Below are 20,122 nucleotides of genomic sequence, written 5' to 3' on the forward strand. Positions count from 1 at the left end.
CTGCTTACAAGAAAAAACTCAAACAGGAAGTACCAGTGATGTGCTCAATACGGATGTGGTCCGATGAAGCAGATGCTACAGGACTGTTTCGCTAGCACAGACTGGAATATGTTCTGCGATTCATCCGTTGGCATTAAGGAGTTTACCACATCAGTTACCAGCTTCATTAATAAGTACATTGACAACGTCATCCCCACAGTGACCGTACGTAGATATCCCAACCAGAAGCCATGAATTACAAGCAACATCCATACTGTGCTGAAGGCTAGAGCTGCCGCTTTCAAGGAATGGGACACTGATCCGGATGCTTATAAAAAATCCTGCTACGACCTCAGATGAGCCATAAAACAGACAAAGCATCAATACAGGACCAAGATCGAATCCTACTACGCTGGCTCTGACACTCGTCGGCTGTGGCAGGGCTCGCAAACTATCACTGACTACAAAGGGTGACCCGGCCGCGAGCTGCACAGTGACGCGTAACTACCAGATGCTCAATTCGAGGCAAGCAACACTGAACCATACACCAGCCGTTCCGGATGACTGTGTGATCACGCTCTCCGTAGCTGATGTGAGTAAGACCTTTAAACAGGTTAACATTCATAAGGCCGCAGGGCGGATTACCGGGACGTATACTCAGAGTATGTGCCGACCAGCTGGCAAGTGTCTTCACTGACATTTTCAACCTCTTCCTGACCCAGTCTGTAATATCTACATGTTTCAAGCAAACTACCATTTCCCCTGTGCCCAAGAACGCCAAGGTAACCTGTTTAAATGACTATCGCCACATAGCACTCACATCTGTAGCCATGAAACCACATCATTCCAGACACCCTGGACCCACTTCAATTCGCATACTGCCCCAACATATGCACAGATGACGCAATCTCCATTGCACTCCACACTGCAGTCTCCCACCTGGACAAGAGAAAACCTGTGAGAATGTTGTTAATGAATCCTGGACATCCTGATGGGCTGCCCCCAGGTGGTGAGGGAAGGCAACACATCCGCCATGCTGACCCTCAGGAGTGCGTGCTTAGTCCCCTCCTATACTCCCTGTTCACCCATGACTGCGTGGCCGCACACTACTCCTGACGAAACGACGGTGGAAGGCCAGCCTATAGGGAGGTCAGAGGCCTGGCAGTGTGGTGCCAGTACAACAATCTCTCCCTCAATGTCAGCAAGACAAAGGAGCTGATCGCGGACTACAGGAAACGAAGGAACCGGAGGGCCGAGCACACCCACATTCACATCGATGGGGCGGTAGTGGAGCGGGTAGAGAGCTTCAAGTTCCTTGGTGTCCACATCACTAAGGAATTATCCTGATCCACACACACCAACACTGTCGTGCAGAGGGCACGGCAATGACTCTCCCCTTTCAAGGAGGCTGTGGAGTGGTTGAAAAACAGGTTTTAATGACTCCAACCTACAGTAAGTGTATGTAAACGTCCGACTTCAACTGTATAATCATACATTACATAGTTTTCCTTCAAAAGTCTGAGATCTTGTGAAAACTGCCCGAGCCACTGTTTTAATATAGAGAGGGTATCGAGAGAGGCAGAACAGTGGGGTTTCGTATCGTATGTCTTACGTTTCCATGTCTCTGACATTCCTGCTTCCCTGAGCCGAACATTCCCATCCATCGTCACGCACAGGCCATACATTACAACAGTTCCACCAAGAGTCCCTGCCAACGCCACCCACCCAATGAATGACCATACAATACCAGGATTCTTACTCCCTCTCATGAAGAGTGAAGTATTCAATCCATCCCTGAAAAATAACACTAAAACCCAACTCCCAGGTAACTCAACAGTATCGTTGGCCAAGCAGGATATTGGAGCAGCTGATCCTAACAGCTGATAAGCTGACTGCAGTGTTCTCCTGATGTGAGCCACCCTTCATGAATGTCTCAATAGCCTCTACAGAACCCCAGTGCAGGCCCAGACCCAAACCTCTGCTCTGGGCTTCCTATCCTCTCGCAACCTACCTACCGGCAGGCAGGGTTAAACTGAAACAAAGGAAAACAAGCCGGCCTGTGTCTGTAACCGGTACCATCTGCTTCTGGTTATTCAGCAGTGGGGTCTGCGGGGTCTGTGCAGTGGAACAGGGGTGCAGACTGACCTCCAAACCTGGGGGCCGGAAGAGCCGCCCTGAGCTGAGAGCCCAACACATATGTATGCATGCACACGCATGCACACACACACACACACAAGCGCAGTCTGGATGTGTTAGAGTGATTCCTCATGGAACTACAACCCCAAAAAGCTGTTTTGTATTTATGAAATGTAATCCACAAAAGGGTCCTTTGGAGGAAGGCTTTTGTATAATTTGTATCTTCAAGCATAATTAAGAAATAATCCAAATGTGACATTTTGTCCTTATCGGTAGGTGCAACAAAGCCAATATGTGTGTCATATGAAGCGTTACAGTACCTCTTGCTGTGTAATGAGTAGTAATCTGATTTCAATTACAATTTTACTTTGTAAAATATAAAAGTTTTGATGTGGCAAAATGTTAAACATAATACTCTAGGGGCATGTCAAAGTTCCAGAGTGGGATCTCCACTAGTTTTAAAGTTATGACTCATTTAATACGTATAAATTGAGATAGTGTGGACTGTAACAAAGCCCTCTATTTACTTATATCACTGCACATCCTATAAATCCCCAACAGAGGGTGACCATTTTGAATCCATTTTCACATTCACTCTGTTGGTAATGTTGACAAATTGGATCATATCTTTAAAAGTAGCAGAAATCCCGCTCTGGAACTTTGATATGCACGTAGAATACATTATGATCAACAAAAAACAGTTGAAGTCGGAAGTTTACATACACCTTAGCCAAATACATTTAAACTCAGTTTGTCACAATTCATGACATTTAATCCTAGTAAAAATTCCCTGTCTTAGGTCAGTAAGGATCACCACTTTATTTTAAGAATGTGAAATGTCAGAATAATAGTAGAGAATAATTTATTTCAGCTTTGATTTCTTTCATCACATTCCCAGTGGGTCAGACGTTTACATACACTCAATTAGTATTTGGTAGCATTGCCTTTAAATTGTTTAACTTGGGTCAAACGTTTCGGGTAGCCTTCCACAAGCTTCCCACATTAAGTTGGGTGAATTTTGGCCCATTCCTCCTGACAGAGCTGGTGTAACTGAGTCAGGTTTGTAGGCCCCCTTGCTCGCACACGCTTTTTCAGTTCTGCCCACAAATGTTCTATAGAATTGAGGTCAGGGCTTTGTGACGGCCACTCCAATACCTTGACTTTGTTGTCTTTAAGTCATTATGCCACAACTTTGGAAGTATGCTTGGGGTCATTGTCCATTTGGAAGACCCATTTGCGACCAAGCATTAACTTCCTGACTGATGTCTTCAATATATCCACATAATTTTAATTCCTCATGATGCCATATATTTTGTGAAGTGCACCAGTCCCTCCTGCAGCAAAGCACCTCCACAACATGATGCTGCCACCCCTGTGCTTCATGGATGGAATGGTGTTCTTCGGCTTGCAATCCTCCCCCTTTCTCCTCCAAACATAACAATGGTCATTATGGCCAAACAGTTCTATATTCGTTTCATCAGACCAAGGGACATTTCTCCAAAAATTATGATCTTTGTCCGCATGTGCAGTTGCAAACCGTAGTCTGGCTTTTTTATGGCGGTTTTGGAGCAGTGGCTTCTTCCTTGCTGAGCGGCCTTTCATGTTATGTCAATATAGGACTCATTTTACATTTTACTACTTTTGTACCTGTTTCCTCCAGCATCTTCACAAGGTCCTTTGCTGTTGTTCTGGGATTGATTTGCACTTTTCGCACCAAAGTACGTTCATTTCTAGGAGACAGAACGCGTCTCCTTCCTGAGCGGTATGACGGCTGCGTGGTCCCATGGTGTTTATACTTGCATACTATTGTTTGTACAGATGAACGTGGTACCTTCAGGTGTATGGAAATTGCTCCCAAGGATGAACCAGACTTGTGGAGGTCTACAATTGTTTTTCTGAGGTCTTGTGATTTTGACCGTATGTCCAGCAAAGAGGCACTGCATTTGAAGGTAGGCCTTGAAATACATCCACAGGTACACCTCCAATTGACTCAAATAATGTCAATTAGCCTATCAGAAGCTGTGAAGACTTACAGAAAACGTTTGACCTCTGTCCTTGCCAACAAATGGTATATAACAAAGTATTGAGATAAACTTTTTTTATTGACCAAATACTTATTTTCCACGATAATTTGCAAATAAATTCATAAAAAATCCTACAATGTGATTTTCTGGATTTTCTTTCTCATTTTGTCTGTCATAGTTGAAGTGTACCTATGATGAAAATTACAGGCCTCTCTCATCTCTTTAAGTGGGAGAACTTGCACAATTGGTGGCTGACTAAATACTTTTTTGCCCCACTGTATATATATTCGCCAAATCAAAAAATATTTTATTTTCAATATTGATGTTTATATTTTTTTATATGAATAAAATGTATGTCAGAAAATTGTTATTGAAATCAAAATACTACTCATATTACAGAGCATGCGGTAAAGCTTCATGTGACACCGATTTATGCTTTGTAGCACCTACAGATGAAACATTATGGAGTCTTAAAAAGAGTCATGGTAAAATGTCACAAATAATCCAACTTCAATGAATTCTTTCTCAATTATGGTTTAAAAGCATACTTCAGCAATGAAGCCCTTGATCTACTTCCCCAGAGTTAGATGAAATCATGGATGCCATTTGTGACTCTTTTCAGGAAACGTGGCATATGTCGCATGTCACTACTTCCGAGTGGCGCAGCAGTCTAAGGCACTGCATCTCAGTGCTAGAGGCGTCACTAAAGACCCTGGTTCAATCCTGGGCTGTATCACAACCAGCTGTGATTGGGAGTCCAATAAAGAGGAGCGCAATTGCCCCAGCGCCAGGGTAGGCCTTCATTGTAAATAAGAATTTGTTCTAATCTGACTTGCCCAGTTAGATAAATGTTAAATGAAACAAAAATACAATTTACAATGCGGCATTTGAACATAAACATCAAAATGCTTTTTTTTGCAGAAATGCCTTCTGGAACATATTAACTTTCATGTGCCTTAATAACAAACTTGTATCCTATCCATAAATCAAATAACATTGTTAAATTACGAGCCTAGTTGGTTTAGCCACGGAAAAAGGTAGGAACCTTGCCGCTAGCCATGATTGGCTGAGCTAATGGGTGGTCTGGACATGCCAGGAGATGAGTTTGGATTGGTCTGCCATGTAGCATGCTTCTGTCTATAACGTGAGCTGTTCAGTATGTGTGGACAGTCCTGTCTATAGCGCCGTTTTTGAAAGGCATAACATTAGCCATCGAGAACTACAAAAATGTTCCTACTTTTCTCAACAATATTGATGCCCTGGATTTAGGAGGCACTATCAACAGGTCAGTTGGAAACAGTTACGGGCTACTTTCTGCACACTCCACGGTTAGTGTGAACCAGAGTGACTTGACACAACGCTGGTCAAACAAGATGTAGCTACAAACAGAACAGAGTTAAATGGTTCCAGTCTGCCGTGAAGCATTCATCTGTGTATACGGGTAAGAGTGTAGCTACATTTTCAGATATACATTTCTAATTTTGAAAAAAAGTGATAACACATTCCCTCATAATGAGGTCATTTCCTGCCCCCATCATGCAGCTGGGTCTGCCTATGGCCCAGTTCAGGGTTTGAAACATACCGTTACAGTAACATAATTACAGTCAAGACCAAATATCGTACCGAATGCTACTCTCTAGAAAGGAACTGGGCCATGGATCTTCTCACATGACCTTAAGACACACTTACAATAGCTGAGACATACTTCCCAATTGACTGATGTGGGGATTTTACACAGTCTGATATACAAAATGATACAGAAAAGAAATCAAAAGAAGAGGTGGTACTGTAGGAGTAGAGGTTCAGAGGGGAAAGGAAGTTAGTTATTTCCATTCTCTTAGAACAATGAGGTGGGAGATTCTCCATCCAAGGCTGCAGATTGAAAACCCAATGCAAATGACAGCCACAAAATAAATACTGTAAGAAGCCCATCAAATGAAATTGTGAGAAAATCTCCCTATAAGCACAATAAGTAACATATTTGATTTTGGCTCTCTCTTCACTTACGTAACGGCAAGGGAACACAGTATTGTTGATATTTAGTTTAGGCAAGGGACGTTATCAATCATGGTGAATTGACTTGTTGTATAGCAACAGCAAGTGTTTTGAATTTGACAGAAATTGGGCAACTGGATTTATATTCATTATTCAGGAATGTGACGGGGAGAAAAGGGAGAATAATAACCCAACATTGCTTGGGAATCGTCAAACAGTGTGAACTCTCTCAGTGTTCCTCCAGCAGAGATTCTGAGGGGGTAGCTGAAATGTCAGAGAGGAATCAAAATAGAAACTATGAATGATGGATTGTGCTATCATTTACATGCATGAAGTCTACAGAAAGTCTAGGACAAAAATACACTGGCTCCACATAGCTAGTGCCGGATCAATAGTTACAATTTTGATATAACTTCAGACACTTATAAACAAGCACCTTCACACTCCTAGCATCATTGTTTCCATCTTTTTAAAGGGAGCGTAGCCTAGCTGTCCCTTGCCCAAGGCTGCTGACTTGCAGTTTGCCTCTGGCAAGGACTACAAACTGCTGGACTGCTTCCAGAACTCTCCTTTGACCCTCATTCAACCGTGGGGGCAGGTTCAACATGTGGGTCAGTGTTTTCAGGGAGAGGAGAGAGGGCCTGCTACTGGCTGAGCTCGGGCAGACAGGCACAAACCAACTGGACCGCACTTCCTGACACGGCCCTGCCTCTTCTCTCTGACCATGATACGGTGTTGCGTCACACGCCGCGCCACGCAACACACACGTCAACAGCCTCCACTGTCACCACAGATCACAGGGCTCAAAGGGCTTGTACAAGCCCCAAGAAAAACAATAATAACACGCCAATAATAACACTGGTTACCCATATGCAGAAAGCACAAGGCAGTCAGAAGGGTGGCAATTAGTTGATGTTAAAAATATGGAGCCTTGTGAGGAATTTGAGTCATTACTAATGCTGAGCTAAGCAGACTGGAGGCCTGGACTGGAGGCCTGGCACTTTTTCAGACGGGACCTTTGATTTAAGAGATTGGACTCACATGATGACTGGACTCACATTCTTTTCCATCACAGCAATACCATCTTTGATTGATTTTGATTAGGTCTATTGCATTTTTTCTCTCTTGATCCCCTAAATATGTACCATTTAAGTTCTATTGCTGAGCTCCCACAGAGAATGAAATGTTCATTTATCCGCTAAAAGTTATTTTAGAGAATTTAGTAGTATGTCCAACCGGCCTCACAACCGCAGACCATGTGTAACCATGCCACCTGCGGAATTGTCTGAGACCAGCCACCCGGACAGCTGATGAAACTATGGGTTTGCACAACTGAAGAATCTCTGCACAAACTGTCAGAAACCGTCTCAGGGAAGCTCATCTGTGTACCTGTCATCCTCACCAGGGTCTTGACCTGACTGCAGTTCAGTGTCGTAACAGACTTCAGTGGGCAAATACTCACCTTTGATGGCCACTGGCACACTGGAGAAGTGTGCTCTTCACGGATGAATCCCAGTTTCAACTGTACCGGGCAGATGGCAGAGAGAGTGTATAGGGTTGTGTGGGCGAGGGGTTTGCTGATGTCAACGTTATGAACAGAGTGCAACATTGCTGGTGGAGGTGGGGTTATGGTATGGTCAGGCATAAGCTACTGACAATGAAAACACAATTGCATTTTAATTTGAATTTGAATGCACAGAGATACTTTGACGAGATCCTGAGGCCCATTGTCGTGCCATTCATGCCCAGCCCTATGTCACAAGGAGCTGTACACAATTCCTGGAAGCTAAAAATGTCCCAGTTTTTCCATGGCCTGCATACTCACCAGACATGTCACCCATTGAGCATGTTTGGGATGCTCTGGATTGACGTGTACAACAGCGTGTTCCAGTTCCCACCAATATCCAGCAACATCGCACAGCCATTGAAGAGTGGGACAACATTCCACAGGCCACAATCAACATCCTTATCAACTCTATGCATAGGAGACATGTTGCACTGCATGAGGCAAATTGTGGTAACACTAGATACTGACACATTTGTTTGTCCACCCCCTACTTTTTAAAGGTATCTGTGACCAACAGATACATATATGTATTCCCAGAAATCCATAGAATAGGGCCTAATTTATTTATTTCAATTCACTGATTTCCTTATATGAACTGCAAAATCCTTGAAATAGTTTTATGTGGGTTTTATATTTGTGTTCAGTGTAGTTAGATGTTGTCCCTATGAAAAAGGGACACTGTTACGTTAAGCAACAACAGGGTGAGACATCCAATGTTCAGACATGGATGACCATGATTGGCCTCAAAAGAGACAAAGTTACTCATGAGGATGATTCCTCTTTTGTTCCGTCTCTGTCACCTAATCAATTTTCTTTGGCATGTGCTAAATAAAGTCATAAAGTGGTACTAATGTTTTAATACAGTGCCATGTGTCTGTGGCACGATTATGTCCCCCTGTCCCTGGTGTCCCCCACTGGCACCCCTCATCAGCCAGGCAGAGGACCAACAGTTGCCCCATGGCTGGACAAGAAAGAGCAGAGAAGAGAGGAGCAAAAGAAGAGACCAAAAAGCGGAGGTGGGAAGGAGGAGGATAGGGCAGGTGGCGGCGGCAGAGAAGAAGAAGGAGTGACAAGAAAGGAGGACAGCGAGGCAGAAAGACCCTTCAGTCAAACAGTCCTCCCACGGCGCCTCTCTGACAGCCACACTTTCCCTTTTCAAATCCCCAAAAACCACAAGAAAAGCATCCTGGAGGAAAGAAGAAGAAACAGAAGGAGAAGGGGTGTAAAAAAAGTCTGTCCACTGAAGGACTGCTGGGCTCAGCAAGTTAGCGATTACTGATTAGCCAGTTTGGTCCTGCAGTGTGGGGAGGCCTGCCTGTCTGTCCTTGGCTTGGGAAAACAACATCAAAGGGAGCCGGCTGTTTTGTGAAGGGGACTTGAAAGCGCGCTAGCTATCGGAGACATAAGCCTTATCAATGGCTGGTGCACTAGAGTCGAGCTATATGAAGCAACAAGGGCACAGCGTTTCCAGCAGAGAGATAACCGGGTGCATACCTTGGTCCCCATTTGCATGTACCACGGCAACGGGGGGAAACAATATAAGGCCAGGAGGAGGGGAAAATTGAATCCTAATTTTTTCTCTCCCAAAGATGGCAGGGTGGGTAGTGGTGCCAGGCGAGCTCCAAATGCCAGTCAGTCACTATGGCCTGCCTGCCTGCCAGGTGGGACTGGCACAGGACTGCTGTGACCGGCGCTACAGATCTGTCACATCTGCTGAGCCGTGCTGTCCTGTCCTTGGGCGACACATATCAGATCCTCTCCAGGAAAAACAACTCGCTAACTCTGACTGGGGTCAGTCAGTATAGAGCCTGGAGAGAAGAGCTTTCTCTCGCTCTTAAGCTTTCTATCAGAAACGTGTCGCATCTGGCTTTTACAGTTTGTAGCCTACACTCACTGCTGATCTGGATAGGGGCTCAGGTCAATAAGTGCAAATAGATCTTTCAATCATTTAAGAGGCCACCGTGGCACTGTGGGAGAAATCCTGTGTTGGGGAGTTAAGGGAGATTTTTCCATTGGGCTCAAACCACCCGGCTAATCTGTTTAACTTGAGTCAGTGGAAAAAGTCAGGTCTAAAGGGGAGAGCGAATGATAGTGCATTTTGATAGCGACAGAGTGAGACATGCGATAACATTCGGAAAAGCCCTGTTGTTACTTCAAAGCCACTGGACCGGACCCCCCCCCCCCCACCCTCCCACCTCTCTGTATTTGTGCCCATTGATTTTTGGTGGTAAGGTCATAATGAACAGCTGCAGATAGACCTGATCATTCAGTGCAGAGGGTCATTCCCATGTGTATTGTACAGCCGGGAGAGGGAACATCAGCTACATGATAGCCTGTAAACTAGGTCCATGTGCTAATACCCTATGACACTGTATCACGGTCACCTGGCCGTGACGTAACTTACCGCACAGTCATTTCTCTGTTGCGATCCCTCAACATCTAAGCAGTCAATGCTGTGGCTTGCTGCTTGTACATGTACACAAATGTGGCTAGGATAACCTGAGAGAAAAGGAGCTCATGACAAGCAAGGTGAAAGGCCGCTTAAAAACGGCCTAAAACTGAAAGTGATTGGAAGAACAGACTTCATTCACGTGCGGGTTTTGAACACTGTTACACATCCAGTGCCACTATTCTTTCCTACGTTAGCCAACATGTCTTCAGAAATCAAAATCAGAAATGAATGTAAAGGTCAAACTTGTTTTCCATATACTTCAATTTATCTTTCCCAAAACATGAATTCAAAATGTCACGTTGACATCCAGAGGTTGCTGGTGATGTTTGCTGTATTTGCGGTGCACAAACATCCAGATCAAAGTGCAACAAATGAGCACGATCCCAAACAAACACAACCCACTCTCCTCTACGGACCAAAAGGAGCAACATCACCACCTTCAGTGCTTTTCCCCTCACTCAGCTGACTGGCTGGCACACATTAGAGGGGCCAAAGTCTAGACGGGGGGGAGGAAGGAAAAAACACATCGAAGGTCCCTCACTGCAATACCTTCCCACTGTATACCTGATAAAGCCCTCTGAGCATGAGAAAGCAGGAGAGGGCATTCAGTAGCCTTTGATCGCTATGGTTGCATAGTAGACCATATCCACATTCTTCAGCTGGCTCAGTAGAAATACAGTATTGGCAGTAGGAGTCAGATCTATTGTTGTTCTATTTGTATCAAAGGGCTAGAGGCTATATAAAAAAGAATAACTAACTGCCTGGTCACCCCAGAGCTCAAACCTCTCCTAGTGTACTCTGAGGCCCTCTTTCACCCATTTGCACATGATTTGGATTGGTCTTTTTAATTTCTTAGGGCTGCAATCCCGTTAACGTGATCGATATGACAACAGCCAGTAAAAGTGCAGGGCGCCAAATTCAAAACAACAGAAATCTCATAATTAAAATTCCTCAAACATACATGTATCTTATACCGTTTTAAAGGTAATCTTGTTGTTAATCCCACCACAGTGTCCGATTTCAAATAGGCTTTACAGCGAAAGCACCACAAACGATTATGTTAGGTCACCACCAACTCACAGAATAATTCAGCCATTTTTCCAGCCAAAGAGAGGAGTCACAAAAAGCACAAATAGAGATAAAAATGAATCACTAACCTTTGATGGTCTTCATCAGATGACACTCATAGGACTTCATGTTACACAATACATGTATGTTTTGTTTGATAAAGTTCATATTTATATCAAAAGCTCTCAGTATACATTGGCGCGTTACGTTCACTAGTTCACTAGATATTGCAGAGAGCTACATAATTTTACAGAAATACTCATTATAAATGTCGATAAATACAATTGTTAGACATTGAAATATAGATATACCTCTCCTTAATGCAACCACTGTGTCAGATTTCTTTTTAAACTTTACGGAAAAAGCAAACCATGCAATAATCTGAGACGGCGCTCAGAAAATAAATTAAATTATCTGCCATGTTGGAGTCAACAGAAATCAGAAATCACATTATAAATATTCCCTTACCTTTGACAATCTTCATCAGAATGCACTCCCAGGAATCCTAGTTCCACAATAAATGCTTGATTTGTTCGACAATGTCCATTATTTATGTCCAAGTAGCTACCTTTGTTAGCGCGTTTAGTACACAAATTCAAACGCTCCCGCACGTCCATCCGAAGTCGGACGAAAACTTCAAAAAGTTATATAGCAGGTCGAAGAAACTTGTCAAACTAAGTATAGAATCAATCTTTAGGATGTTGTTATCATAAATCTTCAATAAAGTTCCAACCGGAGACTTCCTATGTCTGTAGAGAAGCCATGGAACGCAGGTCGCTATCATGTGAAATGCGCATGACAAGGACCTGGCTCTCTGCCAGATCACTGACTCAAAGCGCTCCCATCCGGCTCCACAACACAGTAGAAGCCTCATTCAAGTTTCTAAAGACAGTTGACATCTAGTGGAAGCCCTAGGAAGTGTAAATATATCCATATCCCATTGTGTATTCAATAGGGGCTGGGTTGAAAATCGACCAACCTAAGATTTCCCACTTCCTGTTTGGATTTCTTCTCAGGTTTTTGCCTGCCATATGAGTTCTGTTATACTCATAGATATTATTCAAACCGTTTTAGAAGCTTCAGAGAGTTTTCTATCCAACACTAATAATAATATGCTTCTTTTAGCAACTGGGACTGAGGAGAAGGCTGTTGACTCTGGGCACCTCTGAGCACCTTTCATCCAAGCTACTCAATACTGCCCCTGCAGCCATAAGAAGTTTTAAAAAACCATTCACACTCCATTGCATCATGCAATGCAAAACAGAGAGAAATAGCTCCACATCATGTGGTCCTGTTTCTCTTGTACATCAGTCAGTTGAGTTAGACAGTATGGTAAGTCCAGCTATACCACGAGTGCTGAGCGTGGTGTTGGGAGCGACCGGGGCAGAGGCATATTGGACCGTGTAGGGAAAGAAGGGGATCAGAGAGGAGTTCAGACATCTCCGCCCCTCCATCCCTGAAGGGGGGAACCAGAGCGCTTTGTTTTGTCGTCGATGTCACCGCACTTAACTTCTAGTCAGTGGAGAAGCACTCCACTGTGCCTTATTCGATCAAGCCGCGTAGCCTGTGTGTGCCTCTCCTCCGACCATTGCGCTGCGCTAATGGCTCCCACATCAAGCACCCAGTCGCCTCGGTCGCATATGACTGCTATGCTTCCCCATCCAAGTGGCCTGGCCGCCACAGGACCAGTCAATTAGTAACAAGTAGGGGAAAGGAGTACTGGCTACTGAGGGCCTCCCAGCAGGGTGCCTCTAACAGATTGGCCAGGGAAACAGATCTGTATTTACTAAAAGGCACATTCGGCAAGCACTGATAGTAATCTTACTTTAATTGAAGGGTAAAGTGGGGATGTAAGGGCTGGTTGGTGTGTGTGGGGAGAGCAGGGTTGGGGGGGGGCAGATCTTGACTAAATCACATCCTTAGCTGTTCCAGAGGAGGAGGCATACACACGTATGTGAGAGGAAAGAAAGTTTATTCGAGGGAAAAATAAACTGTTGGACCAGGCATTGTGTATGGCTGTGAATCGTCAGTACACTGGTGAGATGCCATCCTCCTCATTCCTCCACCATTCTCTAGTTGCAGATTGAAATGGTTGATAAGCAATTATCTAGCCATATATGTATATACCAGATTCATTGATAGATGAATGTGTTACTACCCCACACCAAAAGGATTAAGTTGTATGTCATGATGTCTCCCTGTGATTTGGGCTGTATCTGATCCTCCCACAGATCTAATCTGAGTAACACACTGCAGTCCTGCAAAAGCACAGTACCTCTATGGTTTCTAGAGACAATGTGCAATGAGCAGCATATGGATTTGAGATACGGGCCTTTGGAAAGGCACAGCAGGAAATGTGATGCAGAGGTATTCTATTGAGCCCAATTCTCCGCCGTGGGGGGGACACATGGAGGCGGATATCAATGGTGGCCCGCTCAGTTCAGCTTCAGTCTGGAGCACAGTTGTTTGGCTGCCTTCATCCCTCAGGGAAACAAATGGCAAATTGTACTTGGCCCAGTCCAACCGCTAATAACACAGAATGTATTTTTATGATTATTTTCTCTTAATGTAAAACAGCCCGTTGACTTCATTGTCTTCCTGCGCATTGAGGTCTGTTTACGTTTCCTAAAGCATACTTGCGAAGTGACATGATTACTTTATTTGTCTTTTTGACATGGTTTAAATACAAAGACCCCCCCCCCCCCAAACTTCTCGGGTCCAGACATATTCTCCAATCGCGATGAAAAGAACATGTTGAAATGGACTTTAGGTGACATGCTTTATGACTTGTTATAAGCCTGTATGAGGCTTTATAATGTCTTATATGTCTTGCCGGGAATGTGCGAATACTGTAGGACACTTAAAGTGTGTAGCCTATGAACGTACACCCTCTGGTAACAGCTACACCTGTGTCTATCCACAGGAGAATCCCTACCACAGGTGGAAAAAATAAAACATATATTGTATTTCAAAAGCCAAATACTTGAGTCTTTTTAATACTCTACTTGGTCTAAGATGTCCCCACATGTTTCTAAGTCTGTGATAGTAATGTGCATGTTCTTGCTCATCTTGATTCCAAGAGACCCGTAATTTGGAACGTTTTTACAATCCATCCGCTACCACCAACGACCCAGTCATCATTTCATTCCCATCCAGAGTCCCCACGAGGGCACACATTGACAGTGGAGTTCACACATGCCACAGTATAGTGTGCTAAGTATAGGAGGCGTGGTGGGGGATACGATTAGAGCCAGGGAGCTTCAAAAGGACCTTTCCAAAGGCAGGAAACGAACATGTCCGCCATTCGCCAATCATTAAAGTGCAGATGCTGAAGCTACTGTTCAAGTCTCCCCGACCACGATCAACACTCGAGCAGTAAAGCATGCCATGTTCTCTTGCTGCCATACTTGTCTGTGTCTGTAGAATACTGCTTCCTGAAAATGGCTAAGAAACCCCCAAAAAAGTGGAGGAGATACTAAAGCGCAAATCAACTCAAACTCATCCCGGAAACCTACTTGCCGGTTTAAATTGAACAGGGCCCCCCGGCCCTAAACATTTGATAAGATATCCAAAAAAGCCTAGGCCTACAGAAAGACATGAATTTACGACCAATAGTTTTCATAATGTCAATGAACACACGGAAATACTATATTGGCCATGACGTCAAATTATAAGTTAAAATACCATAACCTCCTAGATATGCTATGCTCTTTTCACTCTTTCAAGACTTGTTACGCTGAGGTGCAGATCAAACGCGGTGGCTGGGGTGGATTATATCAGATTCCACGTTGTTACGAAGGCCTGCATTCATTTTCTGACATTTACAGTCCAGGCCCGGCCCTTGTGGGGGCCCCTCAGTGTCAGGCCGACAAAAAAATTAAAGAAAACCAAGAGCATCTGACTTCTATTGCTGAGTTTGCCGCACGTTCCGCTTAACCTCTGGTATTTTGACGAGGCGCACGGCGCCGTTACCAGAGCCTGTGCTGAAACGCACATGATGTCATTGAGGTTCCATCATTACAGAATACAGACGATTCAGCTCTGAATGGGCCGGGTCAGTTCCCACGCTAGTTTGGCAAAGTGCACTTTGGAGCAATAATGCAAAGAAACTCCTGGACAAGATTAAAGATTGGAGAGGCAGAAGAGAGGAAGAAACCAAAGAGAGGGAGAGAGAGGAAGAGAGAGACTTAAAAAAACAAAAAAATCTCAATGGCTCTCATGTTACATTCTATATTGAAGCATCTGTCCATGAGGCCCTCTGCTCTCTCAGTCCTCGGAGGAGTCCCAAAGGCAGAAGGCAAACAAAGAGCAAATTAACTACTTCCTGTGGAGACTCTGCCAAAAGAGTGAGTTCTTTGGTGACAGCCTACATTTCCTTATACTTCAACATTTGCTGCCGTAATGAAAGGTGATGGACACGTTGACACACGTTGTGTTTTAAGTTGACTAAAATAGCTAGTGAAGTACTGAGATATCGAAAGCAAATGTTTAACTCTGTTCGCGTTGGTAATCTGACAAATTGTGCATTGTCATCAACGCTGCTGGTTTTTACAGCATGGCATTCCCTCTATGACAGGTTTACAGTGTGTGGGTATTACTGTATATCCAGATACTGTACTGCCATCCAACGTGGACGCGCCATATCACAGAGCTTGTCTGAAAGGAATTTTTCACTTTAGACAAGGTGCACCAATCCGCTACCATGTGCTCGTTCCCACCGCCACTCACATGGTGAGTTATAAATATAAAGCTCCCAATCAGATTGTACAAAGTCAGGGGAGATATAAGGGCAGCAATACATTAAACTATCCAGAGCTTTGACACTGCAAGTGCTGCCCGGCAGAGGCAGGAATGTGCTCTTTGAACTATCTTTGTTTAACAGTGGAGCAGCATGCATGCGCTCAGCACGCCCTGCCTCTGCCTAATAACAGACCCGCAGACCCATTCGCCCCCGGCACGTCAGACTCGGGCCACCGGGTCAGGGAGCTGGCATCTCACCCCTGGCACAAGTTGTTACCCTTGGTGGCGAGACGCTGACACTGGGCTCATGGGGAGCACCAGACAGACAGGGGCCTACCAAACAGCTTGTGACCATAACCAACAGTGGCAGGAACAATGAATGCAATTATTTACCAGAACACAGTCCAAGTCTCAGAGTCCTCCCCAGTCCCATCAAAGTCTGTTTACTTTGAGTCTTTTATGGGGGTGCATGGCGGGGCACTGACCTCTCCAGAGTCGGCAGGCTTTTTCAACTCCTCACTCGTCACGTTTTATCACCGTCACCCATGACAAGTGTCCAGCTGGACTCTTCATTAACCAAAAGTGCACTTTTTTCAAGAACTCAAAATAAATCAAACCGAGTATAAGGCCAATTGCGTGAAAATAAACCCCAGTCAGTGTGAAATGAATAGGGGTTTCTTAAGCACAATGCTGAGGTAATGCGGAAAGATTCGCCACAGTTCAAACAATAATATGTGGTGATTCACTGCTTTCATGGGCTATTAGGAAGGAATTTATTTTTACTGCTGAGGACCCAGGATGAGCCAATGAGAAGCTGATAACGGTGGGGTTTTAGAGTTTGGGTCGAGTTCAGAGTTGAGTGTTTGAGTAGGCACTCACCACTACCTGTATAGCCAGGGAAAGGCCCACCAGACTCACCTACAGGTGCGTTTCCACTGTGACACTCCTCCCCTGGGGAAAGACACTGCTCAGACCCCTCCTTCCCGTGCACTCCAGCTGAGCAAATAACATGCACAACGTGGAAGTTACTTTGGACCAGTGGATAGAATATAAAATAAACACCACCAAAGGCCTAACATGCTCCTCCACCTCCACTCAATGGATAGGCAAGACAGCACTCATTGCTCCTAATATCCAGAGCCTCAAAGCCCTTGACTGTTCCCCTTTCAGGCAGATGAAGAGAGCATAAAGTGTGGTCAGGAGGCTTGTCATAAACAATAAACAACAGATATCTTGTGCACGACCGTCTGTGTCAAGTGGCACACAAAGCCAAGCCGAGCATCTGAGAGGCGTCTGCTACTTTCTTCCGCCTTTGGTCTCCTCTTTGAATTGCATTTGAAAAAATGTGTGTGTGTGTGTGTGTGTGTGTGCAGCAGCACAGGGCTCCTCTGTATTGTGTTCTGGAGCTGGCTGGAAGTAAAAGGCAGAATTATGAGTGGTGGGGGGCTGCCAGCACACTGTAGAACTGCAGGGAGCTCTCCCAGATCCCAGCTGCTCAAGCCTGGCTGAGAGCTCCAGGCGAGTGCCAGGCTTCCACGGCCCTCATGGTGTATGGCCAACAAGAGTGGGAGGAGTGGGAGGTAAACTGCAGAAAGAAATCCCCAAATAATGTCTGGGCCTATATAAAGCAAACCTCATGAGTCGTACAAGGCTGAGTCATACAAAAATAAGAAATCAAATATATGCAGGGAAACTTTTATAGGGCAAAATGTTGAAATGTTCATAAAGCAAGTGTTCAAATACCAATTATTTAACTAAGGTGTTTCTTTTCTGATTAACTAGCAAGACTCCCTGCATCTAGTGAAGTGGTCCCTACAGTAGCAGATGTAGGCCAATGGCCTCTCTAGTCTATAGGGGCCAGCAGCACTGAGTAGAATCCAGTTTATCTGAAACTGTTTAATGCATTATTTGTCTAACAATCAAGAGGGAGAGTTTATTTTGCAGATAATTATAGCTTTTGTTGAGTTCGATGGCCTAGATAAGCCAGAGTTCCGAACCATTAACTAGTGTGCTTATTCTGGCAGGGTGTAGCTCAGAGCGTACCCAAAATGCTGGCAGACAGCTAGAGATCCCTGACACGAGGGGGTAAGATTTCATACAGTGCCTTTCAATACCTGGTTAAAGTACAGTTTGGGGATGCAAACGGATCTACACTCATATTCGTGGCTAGTCGCATTCCATTCATACAGTACTCCTCCTTTCACACTATGCAACAATGCAACAATTTGATTACATATACAGTATTGCGAATGGTGACATTGCCACCCTACTTTATACCTATGTACAGTATGTGTGCAGCCTACAGTGAATGAGGATGATACAGTTTTAATGATGTTTGTAATAATAGCCCTACCTGGCTGATGCCTGCGGAATTCCCCCTACTGTCCTGCGTGTTGACCCAGGAATGGTCTGGTGATTATCATGGACACTTGGCAGAGCGCAGTGCGTTTCCAGAGGTCCAGGGAGAATGGCTTGCCTTTGGAGCCAGGTAATCACAACAAGAACAGATCCCGCAGCAGCCAGTGCTTCTTTGTCCACTTCAGAGAGAGAAACTATTTCGGGCCTTGTGCACCGGCAGTAACCAGTGACCCACGGGTCACCCTGCGCTGCACTAATGTGTGCTGTGTTAGTCATTGTTCCCACCCAGGTCCCAGGGACAGGAAAGTAGTCTCATTATGACGAGGGACCAACTCATTTAAATGCACAGGCTGTTTCGCCCCCTGGGCCAAAGGAAACACTGGACATACCATTAATGCATCATGACTATAATATCATCAGAGTACAATGCAGCCCAAAAATGCATCAAGAGCCAGGTGGGTTTTAAATATTTTCACATAATTATATAGTGCGTCCAATGAAAAAAAGTGTTCCTAGATGACACTTTCTCAAACTACACTGAAGGTCAGCATTTCTGCTACAGGCCGTTTTCTTCTTTAATGGGGCCCAAAGGAGCTGGCCATGGTATAAATACGTCTGCTTGACTGACTGCCCGCCTGTCCAGCCTGCAGGGCTCTACCTCTCCCAGAGGGCCCCAGGTGATGTCGTGCCTGCTCCTCTCGACCCTTCATATATCCTTAAATTCTTGGCCCTCATATTCACAACTGTACCTTTGGCAAGCAGATCGCCACGCTCACTTCCTGTGTCAGAGTTATGACGTATTCCGCCCCTGTGTTTTCCGTGATTGGATCTTTCCTTTGGACACCTGGACTCTATTTGTAAAGCCAGCATGTGTCCGTGGAGAGCCATTTGGATTGCATTCATTACAACTGATGACACTGTTCCTATCACCCTATTATTAAAACTACTAGCTACACTAGAGACTGGTGCAGTTGGATGTCTAGTGAAGACATCAAAACTATGAAATAACACATAGGGAATCATGTAGTAACCAAAAACAAATCAAATCAAAAATATATTTTATATCTGAAATTCTTCAAATAGCAACCCTTTGCCTTGATGACAGCTTTGCACACTCTTGGCATTCTCTCAACCAGCTTCACCTGGTATGCTTTTCCAACAGTCTTGAAGGAGTTCCCACATATGCTGAGCACTTGTGGGCTGCTTTTCCTTCACTCTGCGGTGCAATCCATCCCAAACCATCTCAATTTGGTTGAGGTCGGGTGATTGTGGAGGCCAGGTCATCTGATGCAGCACTCCATCACCCTACTTGGTCAAATGGCCCCTATACAGCCTGGAGGTGTGTTTTGGGTCATTGTCCTGTTGAAAAACAAATGATAGTCCCACTAAGCCGAAACCAGATGGGATGGCTTAACGCTGCAGAATGCTGTGGTAGCCATGCTGGTGAAGTGTGCCTTGAATTCAAAATAAATCACAGACAGTGTCACCAGCAAAGCACCCCCACATCATAACATCTCCTCCTCCATAATTTACGGTGGGAACCACACATGCGGAGATCATCCCTTCACCCACACAGTCTCACAAAAACACGGTGGTTGGAACCAAAAATCTCTCATTTGGACTCCGGACCAAAGGACATATTTCCACCGGTCTAATGTCCATTGCTCGTGTTTCTTGGCCCAAGCAAGTCTCTTCTTATTATTGGTGTCCTTTAGTAGTGGTTTCTTTGCAGCAATTCAACCATGAAGGCCTGATTCACACAGTCTCCTCTGAACAGTTGATGTTGAAATGTGTCTGCTACAT

General features: G+C 44.7%; 1 protein-coding gene across 3 annotated transcripts in view; it reads right to left on the reverse strand.

Moving 5' to 3' along the window:
- The window catches only part of ccnd2a (cyclin D2, a), a 203,550-nt gene that overhangs the window by 100,160 nt on the left and 83,268 nt on the right, over nt 1–20,122 (reverse strand). Inside the window, exon 1 of one of the 3 annotated variants that reach the window (XM_020481087.2) lies at nt 18,315–18,610. The exons of the other annotated variants lie outside the window; for them this stretch is intronic. Coding sequence (XP_020336676.2) covers nt 18,315–18,595 — 281 coding nt within the window. The 5' untranslated portion in view covers nt 18,596–18,610. Of the gene's footprint in view, nt 1–18,314; nt 18,611–20,122 lie in introns of those variants that run through there. 3 annotated transcript variants of the gene reach the window in all.

Source organism: Oncorhynchus kisutch, linkage group LG4 (genome assembly GCF_002021735.2).
Source record: "Oncorhynchus kisutch isolate 150728-3 linkage group LG4, Okis_V2, whole genome shotgun sequence".
Taxonomy (NCBI): domain Eukaryota; kingdom Metazoa; phylum Chordata; class Actinopteri; order Salmoniformes; family Salmonidae; genus Oncorhynchus; species Oncorhynchus kisutch.